Here is a 10,642-nt window from a genome sequence, read left to right as displayed (position 1 = left end):
GTGTGCATTCGGGTCGCTACCTCTATTTATAGATGTGTTTTCATGTTGTTGATTGACTATATTAATTTTGTGTCATAAATTAAAACTAGTCAATAATGGAAACAAGACTTGTAATTATCGCTCTTCAGATTTATATGTGGCATATTAGTCCAATTTTGAGTTTAGTGATTGGTTTAGGGCTCCATCAGTAGAGCACCTGGTTGGAAATCCTTCTCTTTGTGGGAATACAGTATCTAAGATGAATTTCTAGCTTAGTATACTTGCTACTTAGCACTGAGCTCCATTTAACTGATTATAGATTCTGTATTTTCACAAATGCCAGACTTAAAAAAAAAAAAAATCCAACCATAACTTATATACCTACCCCCTTTTAGTTCTTGGAGCAGGCCTGCTACCCTAACCCCATATTTAACCTTTAATTTGTTTTTATTTTTCTTTTTCATAGTGTTTCATTTCTTGGTTTGCTCATTTGTTCACCACAGTGCTGCAGCACTAAGCATTTTATTTTAGCTGATGGACATTTTTTTTTCTTCCATGGCTATTATGTCTCTGTGAAATTTAAAGCTAATATGAAAAAGAAGCTTCCTTTCCATTCTGAAAAAACCTAGAGTTGACTTAATTATTTTAGATTTCTAGCATTTCTATTTCTCGGTGAATTAGAGTGGAATACAGGATTTCTTTATTATTGTGATTGCAGTGCATGATGCAGGAAAATAGCCAAGTAGAATCCCTCTAAGCTAATAGTCACAGTGCTGCTTATCATTGTCTCTGTTTTCTTCTATACAGCAGGACCAGTTTTGACCACCAAAATAATTAGTAACTATGCGAATGTCTAGATTGGTAGTGTAATGTTTTTGCTTTTTAAGATAAGCCACAGTTTTATTTAATTTTTTAAATGAATTTTTTTCCTGATTTAAAAATACTTGTTTCATACTCAGGTTTTGTGGGTTTTTTTGTGTTTTTTTTTCCCTCCTCCCTCCAAACACTATTATTTAAATGTACAAAATGAAAGGTAGCGAACAAAAAGAATGAATAGCTTCCAGACTGGGCTTGATCCAAAGCCCAAAAGAAGTATGTGAAAGAGTATGCCATTGACTTTCATGACACAGGACTTGGGCCATCATGTCCTACAGACATTTAGTAAGACTTTTAACGTATTTTCTTAAATTTTAAAAATCAATTATTTATTATTTGCAAGTAACCTCTATTACTGAAATCAAAATATGTGAATTCAACGCAAAAGTGTGAATATGAATTTTGACATCCAGTTTTCAAGTGCTAGTGTTTGTGTTTTGGTTTGTTTTTAAGTAAAAATATATTTAAATTATTATTTTTAGGTAGATACTGTTAAGACAGTACAACTGACCAAATAAAAGAGGGAGCTCTTTGTGAAATGGTTAATAATGGTCTTATTGGCAAATCATCACTATTGCAAGTGTCATAGTTACAGCTCAGCTTTAAAGTATATGAACTTAAAACCTAACTATTGTGACTAATATTTGTTTCAAAGTACAGAATGTGTCACAGCAGTAGGGCATCCTATTATTAATGCAATAAACTCTTGCTGTTGTAATTTTTGGTATGAGGTTGCTTTGCTCAAGTTCACAGCTATATAAAAGTAACAGTGAAACATGCCTTTTTTCGGCTGGATCTTGCTGTAACATGTGAAATGACTCGTTCCCAGGAAGAGCCATATGGACAAGTTGTTCCATATTAAACTTACTACAGTATAACTTGGAGTTGGCCTTGTATGCTATAAAGTCTCTGGTTAAAACACCAATTTTAAAGAGTGTTTTCAATTCTCTTCTACTTTTTAAATCAAATCAAGGCAAGCCATGGCTTTTCCAAGTAATGTATTCAGGTTGGAATTTCTTTATTTGAAAGAGTTCATGAATTCTTACCCGCTCTTTCATCACTATGATGCTGATGCTTTGCAAGGATCATGTCTGGGTCTTGCTCTGTTTAAAATATGCTTTGCACTGCATGCAATTGCATACTACATTACATGAATCTACCACAGTTTTTTTTCTCTGATGGTGCCAGCTTATACTCCAGATCTTAATTTCACTGAAGGAATTTGCATAGATCCCACTTACTTCAAATGTAAGAGTAAAAGCTGCAGAGGAGTCATGTTAATGCAGGCAGATTTGTGCAGAATATGATACATAGCCAACATGTTTTCTTCATGTTTCCTTTGTTTTTTACCCTCAAAGAGGTACCTGCTGCTGCAAAGGGGCATTGCAGTAGCTCCCAAATCAGGAACATTCTCTTTCTGCACTTGCAATAGATTTTTTTTCCCCCTACTCTGAAAGTCACTACTGAAAAGCCTTTCTGAAATAAAAGAACAAACACAAGAATATTTCAGGATAATCTCTTTTTACCTTAGCCACTGGTAGGTGAAAGGAAAAACATCTATGCATTTTCAAAACAAAATGAAAAAACAATCTTTTCTGGTAAGTTTTGTGTTTTAAGTGGCCTCTTTTCAGAGAGAGGGAATTCCCTAGCCTCAGTTTATATTTACTAGAATATCAGTATCTTGTGTAAGCTTGAGTTCTGTCCTTTTTGTTTTGGCAGTGTTTTCCAGTTGAAAAGAAGAGTGAAGTCCCAGTACTCTGCCTTTTCCAAACCTCTAGTTTGTAGTTGTACTTATCATCAATATTGCAGGCCCTGACACTCTGCAGCACTGTCACTGTATATACTGTGAAGGCAGTAAAAATGAGCACTAATCAATCTTTCAGGGAGAAGCAATGAGCATTAGAAGGCCACTATCCTGTGACTAAACACACCCCTTTTATGGAGTGTTGGTGCTAATAAAGGACAGCTTATTACTGAGGCAGAGACCAAAGCTTGGGTGAGGTCAACCATGACTGGCAGTCATCAGTCATTCTTAATGATACTTTTTCCCGTGCTTTCTAAGGGATTCTGAGCAGAGTGCAAATCATTCGGGGTCATCCATAGTTCATGTACCCACAGATGGCAAAGGTTTTGAAAGACTTTAGTTTAAACTTGGGTGTCTTTTTTTTTTAAACGTTACTCAAGTAGGCGAAAAACCTCAAACAAAACAGATTTTTGCTCGTTTGGAATGTATTTTCTTTCACTCTAATAGATGTTTTACACACTAGAGTGCTTGTGCATTATAAAGAACTACATAAATTTATTTTTATGACGTCTGTCTTCTTTAATTATTACCTTTGATGTCTATTGGTGACTAAAGAGAGCTTAACAGGATTTCTCTCCCTTCTTAAATTTCGCAAAGTGAAACTCAGCCAGTCCCTGACAGATGTCTGTTCCTCACCTTCAGGATTATTTTATAAATCCCTTTCTGATGAGCGGAAGTGTCAAATCAAGGACAGGTCATAAAGTAAAAGTATAAACCTTTTAAAGGGAGACCTTGGTAATATATAAACATTTTGCACACTATCTGAAATTTTATGGTCTTTAAAAATGATATTTTAGCAATAGGAAGGCAAAAGTTTAAAACACCAGGCAGTGTGCACATGTTTTTAAATACATGCCATTCCCTTGCTCCTTATCTTTCTTTCTATAGTCATATTTTACATGTTTTGAGAAAATAGCTGTACTCTCTGTAGGGGCTGTCACTAAAGTTTGGGTTTCAAAGGGTCTCCCTATTTCATTTACTTTGAAATTTGTGCTCTTTTGAGTCGTTGTTTTTAAATTCCTCAATTAAGCACTCTCTGCACCACCTTGATGTTGGTGAGTGGGTATATTGCTGCTGTGATCTAGACAACTGCTGTCATTTTCAGATGGTTGAGATTAGCTGAGATTTTACTTGAGCGAAACTGTTAGTTTATTTCTAAAAGCTGAGGTAAACTGGATTGTTTTTTGGGTCTACTGAGAAGTACACAACACCATGCAAAGAAATATTTTATGGTAGTGCATTACTTTATAATGCAAAAATCCTGATGGCAGTTTGGAGGGCAAGGGAATGTGTGTGGTTAAATGTATATGCATACATTTATGCATATGAAAGTATAGAGACTTAAAAAATTGACTATACCTGGTGGTGTAATTTTTACTGTTACAGATGACTTGTATTTTATTTTCCTCTTTGTACTGTTGAAAAGCCAAACATGTACAGCATATGTAAACTGAAGAATGCACTTTCGCTTGATTAACATCTAAAGCTGATTTCTTTCCTGGTGTGTCTGTACAGCACCGAGCAATATAGGACCTGTCCCATGTAGAAACATTTAAAAGTTTCCATATTTTGTTGCATAAAGTGGTAACATACTGGGGGGAAGGGGAACAAGGTAAATACTCCTTTTAAAGGTCAAAGGGTTTTTTTTCTGCAGTGTTTGTGGCTAGGGAAATTGTCTGATGAAGTCCTTCATGGGTTGATGATGTGAATGTTTTCTTTCCTTGTGTCTTTTTTCTGTCCTGCTTAAAATCTCAAGTCAGTTGAGCGATACCACAATTAACACGCCGCGTCCGAAGCTTCAGCAGAGTTAGTTAGACAAGTTATTGGCGAACCAGCGTGCATCACTGGAAATGATGTAAAACATATGGAAATTACTGACTGACAAACAAACATTTATACAGTGTTCAAGCTGGTAGCAGTGCTCATCAAGGCCTGAACTGGGGAGGCCTGTTGCACTTTTGTGAGCCCCCATCCCCATGATGCTCTCCAGTAATTGCTGGTGAAAATACGAGTGGTGCTAGAAGGCAGCTTACCTGGTGCAAGGAGCCTGCACCAGCAGCTGGCTTTGTGCAGGCACAGAGGTGCACCCATGTGCAGCCCAGTGCTAGGTCAGAAGCTGAGGCTGCCATTCATCCAAGAAATAGCCCTGTTCTGGGCTGTGTGTATCACATGAGACCTTTAATTTTCAGTTACGTGGAGTTGTGGATGGTGAGGAGGAGGTGTGAAAGCATCTACATGGGGAAAAAGATGGTGAAACTCACATCCTGTCACCGCTGGCTTGCGGGCCTGCAGAAAGCCTAGGCTAGCCTTGTAGGTCAGCTGAACGTGTAGGCGTGACATCTTAGTGCTCTGTGGTGCTAGTTCTCTCCCTGGTCAGGGAATGAAAGTCACCTTTGGGTTCAGTGTCCATCCTGTTCCCCCATGGGCAGAGTATAAACAAAACCCCAGAGTGTTTGTGTGCTTGCATCTCAACAAGGTGAGGCTTGAGTTCAGCCTTTCACACGGGCGTAATGCTTGGATTTAGATACTGCATCCCTTCTCCCTCTCCTCCCTCTGCCACTCTGTACCCTCCTTGTGTTTTTAGATGTTTGGTTTTTTCTTCCTATCTGAAATCCTTTATTTTGTCTTTACAGTCTGGTTGAATAGGAATCGTTTCGTTTATGCAGCTTTGTGCTTTTTCTCTACAGCTTGTATTTGCATGAATGTGTTGCAGCCTGATGCGAGTTCATTCGATTAAATAAAATGCTTAAATTGTAATCCGTGCAAAACGATCATATTTGAAACACTTGATGTCTCGGTGAGAATCCATTTAATAGTGATCAGATTTAAATGATTTAACACAGTGGTGGTGGTGGGAGGTGGGGGAGGAAATAGAGTTTCGAGACATTCCTGTATATAAAAAAAAGATTAAACCAAATTCAGATATGTCTCTCTCTCCGCCTTCCCCCCCCCCCCTTCTTTAAGCAGTCAAAAGATATACTGTATCCCCAGTGAAAGGGTGCTTTCAATCCAGTTATCCACTTTACCCAGTCTCAGTTTCCAGAACCTTCCACACCCCCCCTGGTTAAACCACTAAGCCTTTGATTCCTTCCTGATTACACTATGCAAGACATCTATCAAACACTGTCTTATCTGTTTGTAAGGCAGCTCAGGCCTCAGATTTAAGTCATGGGTTTTGGCTACAAGTTGGAGTGTGATTAATAATTGACTAATGTAGCTTTTATTTATCACAGGCTAGCACATTTCACCATTACCGAGTTAATTTATGTTAAGTGTAAGCTGTCGCTCAATCTGTTTTTCAACTTTTTTTTTTTTTTTTTTTTTAAATCCTAAGTCTATCTTTCACTTTTTGAGAAACAAAATCCTTACACAGGGCACAGTCTTACTTGGTGCCAAAAAGTTGATTTCCTTTTCAGCGGAGCCATACATCACCGGCCCTCCCAGCTGCAGTGTCAGCCCCTGACAGAATGACATGTGTCATTTATCAAAGGGGCCAGGCCGGGCCTTGGGAAACGCGCACGACAAAGCCTGAGAGAGTTCATTTCGCAGTCCCCTCCTACCCTCTGCGAGCCTCTTGCCAGGAAAGCCTGTGATGTTTCTGTCTTCGCAGCATTACTGTAAGTCCTTCAACCTTCACAGAATTAACCCTCGCTGCCGCCACTGCTGCCGCCAGACCTCCCCAGTGCCGCTGGACCTCCCCTTCCCCTGAGAGCTGCGATGCCCAGGTGCCATCCCAGCCAGCCCGCGTGTGGCAATAACGTGCATTGGGCTGCTCCCTCATCCACTTACCCATTCCTCCTGGAAAGAACTCTTTTTTTCTTTTTTTTTTAATTCCCATATATTGTGCGCTATAAGAATTAAAGTCCTGCGTTTTTCTACGGCAGGACAAGGTCAAAGACATAAAGAATAAGGTAATAAAGCATTTCAGTCATGAAAAAAAAGATAGCCACTGTCCTGTGCACAGGTAGGGATTTGTGTTTCATGTGTGGCGGTGGATGAGACGATCAGAGAGTCTTCCTTCCACCTTCCTGTTTAAAATTTCCTTCTGGTTATTGTGAAACCATGTGCTGAAATAAATAGAGCAGGTATTTTCTCTGCATGCCACTTCACAACATCTGAGCTGCATAGCACCAGCTTAGATGAACTGAGCTGGTAGGACTCACCATGCTCCTGAAACTCTATCAGCTAGAGGGGGCAAGGTGAGGAGAAGGAAAAGTTGATAGCATTTAACAGGGAAAAAAATAATCTGCAGACCTCAAGGTGTCGCTTGCACTGAATAGTTTAATTTCTGTAATGTAGTTGCCTCAGTCCTGCAGCCCAGTAGATGACAAAGGAGTTAAAGCAGAAAATGATCTTTTGCCAAATGAAGAAGAGCACATTTCCAAAATATAACAATGTTTCCTGAAACAAAACTTTTGTTTGTCTGTGTGCGTGTGCAAATGTGTTTTAAGTGGCTGAATTTAAATCTTGATCATGTACAAAGAATATGAGAAAGTTATTGTCTCCTCCCCTCCCCCCACCAAATCACTCTTTGTACTTTGCATAGTTCCTACCACACTGAAGTTATTTACAGCATCAGATATCATTTAAAGAGATAGCTAAGGAGACTGTAGCCTCAGCTAGGAACTTTCCAGAAAGGAGTCCTATAAATTAGCCATTGCTCAGGAGTGGCTGTTTTCTAGTCAGGGCTGGTCCTTTCATTTGTCTACATAAGGCTAATTTATATTTGCAGCCAGATGTGGGCTGACAGCCATCACTCAGAGCTTCCTTCCCCCACTGTTAGGAGGTCGGGAAAACAGTCACGTTTCCCATTTTACAGAATCCCCATCAACATTATTGAAGATGGATGTATCTTTAAAGCAAAGATTGATTGTGGATATCGGAGTTATGGTGTCATTTATCATAGTGAATATTATTTAGACTTGGATTGTACAAGGCTGTAACTTGAGACACAGCCAGGGGAGGGACAATCTGGAAACGAGGATCCATGAACTTTAATGGATGGATGCTTTTTCAAAGCTCCACTCACTATAGCATGATTTACTTTTCTTACAGAAAGGAAACAAGCATTTCAGTTTTAAAGGGCCAGCATGCCGTCTTGTCCTCTTTAGTGGGTCCTTCACGGAGGCATCCGAGACTTAAAGCTGAAACAATAAATAGTGGTTGTGTCTGAATGTTACTTGTATAGAAGTGCTTTTATGCTAAACATATCTAGGTGCACTTGAGACTCCTGTTTTTGCAAATTGCACCGGTTATGCTCTCTGTTGAAGGGGTACTGTGGCTGAAGAATGGAAAGTATTGATTATAGGATGCAGTGATCTGAAATTTCAGAAGATCCAATAAATTGCATTACAACTGGCATTGTTACTTTGACATGTTCATCTCTTCTTGGAGACAAAGGGCATCTAAGCTACATACTCACTGCTTGAGGCATCTTATAGAAGTGGAGCATCCACTCAATTGTGCATGTATGTGGTGGAGCATCAACTTTCTTGGTTGTTGAGAAATGCAGTAGACTTCAACAACTGTTTGCATGCTGTGCTTGCATTCCATTTCTATGTAAAATTAAGAAATGTAGTTTGAGATCTTGCAGGTGGACACATGCCTCATATTTTCAGAATATACATTTTGGAAAACTGATTGCAACCCTGCTGAAAATCTGAAGGCATGGTTCAGCTAAATGCTATTTCTAATTTAGTACCACCAGCATGCCAGTTTGCTTGATGAATTTATTAGAATGCTTCATCCTTTGGAACTTGAATTTTGATTTTTTTTTTTTTTTGCAAATGAACTAACTTGAATTCTGAAAATGCTCAACTAACTTCAGTTAAAGGGAGAAGTTCCTGAAACTGATAGCATAGGTTTAGATACAGTGCAAGCCTCTGACAAGCATACTTCTCCCCACATATTCTGTCAGCTCAGTCCTACCTTGAAACTTTCTTCCCTTAGCATTATTTCCCCAATTACTTTGTTCAGCTAACCATCTGCTCCCCAGGTGAAATTGCTCATCTTCCATTTCCATCCAATTTCTGATTTTCTGATTTCCACAGGTACCTTCCATTTCCCACTGATACAGTTTTTGGAGTTTATTTGCATGTCTCTGATCATAAATTGGGGTGCCTGGTGACATTCCCCACTTCAGTGGATCATGTATCACAGTTTGAGAATGACTGTGTCATGTAACAGAATTGCACTGGACAGCAGTTTATTCATGTGGGCTGACACATGTCTACTTAGAGGAAGGTAGTAGCATTTACCAGACTTGTTCTTGATGAAATCATCACATACTATCATTTAAGGCAGCATTTCCCCAAGGATATACTAAAACTTGAACCAAATGATCTTCTTTTTGTTTTTTTTTTTTTCCTTTAAACAAAACTAGAAATCACTTTGCTGTCATAAACCAAATTCAGTACAAGAGTTTTCATATGAATAGTCAAGCTCAAGAGTTTTAAAAAAATTCAAACAATGAAAGCAATTATGAACATCTGTTTTTGAATGCATATGTATTCTGTACATAACAAACAGAGAAATCCTATTATCTAGAATAATAAAAGGGAATTTCCCTTTCTGTCTGAACACTCTGGGAGGAATATGGCCTTCCCTTAGAATCCTGATTTGGTGGGTTTGGATGTTTTTTTATTATTAATGAAATGAAAATGAGGATATCTTATTTTTTCCACTTTTCTTTTTCCCCCCCTCTATTTCTTGTAGCCGAGATTTCAGTTTCAGGGACACTTGTATAAATCCTGGGAATCTATTTTTACACCTGTGCAGCTGAGATCAGAATGCCTCTATGAAGGCCTGCTATATTTACTCATACATAAAAAGTATTTTTCTCTTGCTTGAGAAACATACAAAATGTCTTCAAAGAGGAAGCAGTTTATCAAATTCATATTAATCACAGCATCAATAATGTTGACCGGGGTCAAGTCATTACACTAAATATATTGTAACCATTATTAATGCATGTAGCCCTGTGCCATAGCTATGATATAAGACTGCTGTTTCCTGATTAAAAGCTGTTTGGTGATGCAGAGATTCAATACAGATTCTCCCTGCCTTGTGGTGACTGACAGTAGCTTCTGGTATTCTGCTTTCTTCTGACAGTGGAGTATATTAATATGAACACACCTTACAGAGGGGGCTACAAGAAGTGCAGAATGCAGAAAACAAAAGTGTCTAATTTCAACAGCCACAACTGTGCATCCATAAGGCAGCCAAATTTATCATGGCACATTATGGAGTGCAGCAAATGTCATGAAAAGCATTGTTTTTTAATTTTTTTTCCCTGAGAGTCTGAATGAGGTGATTTATGGTAGTTATCCATCTTAAGGGTCATCCATCAACTTTTAGTTGCTAGGCAATCAAACCAACAGCTGTTTGCTTTGAATCAAGCTGAAAAGTTGTCAGTCATCACATGCAGGTATGACCTTAGTGGTTAAAAACATTATCATGCATGTAAAATTAAAGAGACAAAGTCCTTGTTCGCTCTCTCCCATAGTGTGGCTTTTTACTTCCCATGAGCAACTTAGGTAGCACTGGTCCCAAAGCTTTTATTTAAGCAACATTTTGGAAGATCATGGTGACACATGCGCTGGTCACTGCATCTCAGAAATATTTGCGTGCTCACATAGAAGTTCTTTGTAGAGAAAGAGTTTGTAGCAGGGCAGTTTCTCAGATACGACGTCAAGTTAATTAAAATAGAACTTTTTGAACTCAATCTCATTGGCACATTTAGAACCAAGGGTAGATCTTGGGAAAAAACTATTGTAAGAGGCTACAGTTTGGTTGAATAGGTGCACGTCGCTGCTGGGGTAGTTAATGGTGCTATATTTAGTGTAAACAATGCTAGAAAGCTCTTTCCAGATGGAGCTCTGAGCAGTCTGATGTAGTGAAAGGTGTCCCAGCCCATGGCAGTGAGGTTGGAACTACATCTTCTTTAGGGTCCCTTCCAACCCAAACTATTATATGAATTTGTGA

The 10,642-nt window shown here is 38.7% G+C and overlaps 1 protein-coding gene across 2 annotated transcripts in view; it reads left to right on the top strand.

Annotated features, from left to right (window-relative positions):
- The window catches only part of TSHZ1 (teashirt zinc finger homeobox 1), a 54,998-nt gene that overhangs the window by 8,784 nt on the left and 35,572 nt on the right, over nt 1–10,642 (top strand). Inside the window, exon 1 of one of the 2 annotated variants that reach the window (XM_063165144.1) lies at nt 6,138–6,276. The exons of the other annotated variant lie outside the window; for it this stretch is intronic. Coding sequence (XP_063021214.1) covers nt 6,252–6,276 — 25 coding nt within the window. The 5' untranslated portion in view covers nt 6,138–6,251. Of the gene's footprint in view, nt 1–6,137; nt 6,277–10,642 lie in introns of those variants that run through there. 2 annotated transcript variants of the gene reach the window in all.

The sequence above is a fragment of the Melospiza melodia genome, chromosome 1, assembly GCF_035770615.1.
Source record: "Melospiza melodia melodia isolate bMelMel2 chromosome 1, bMelMel2.pri, whole genome shotgun sequence".
In the NCBI taxonomy this organism is placed as follows: domain Eukaryota; kingdom Metazoa; phylum Chordata; class Aves; order Passeriformes; family Passerellidae; genus Melospiza; species Melospiza melodia.
This window is presented reverse-complemented; position numbering and strand designations above follow the sequence as displayed.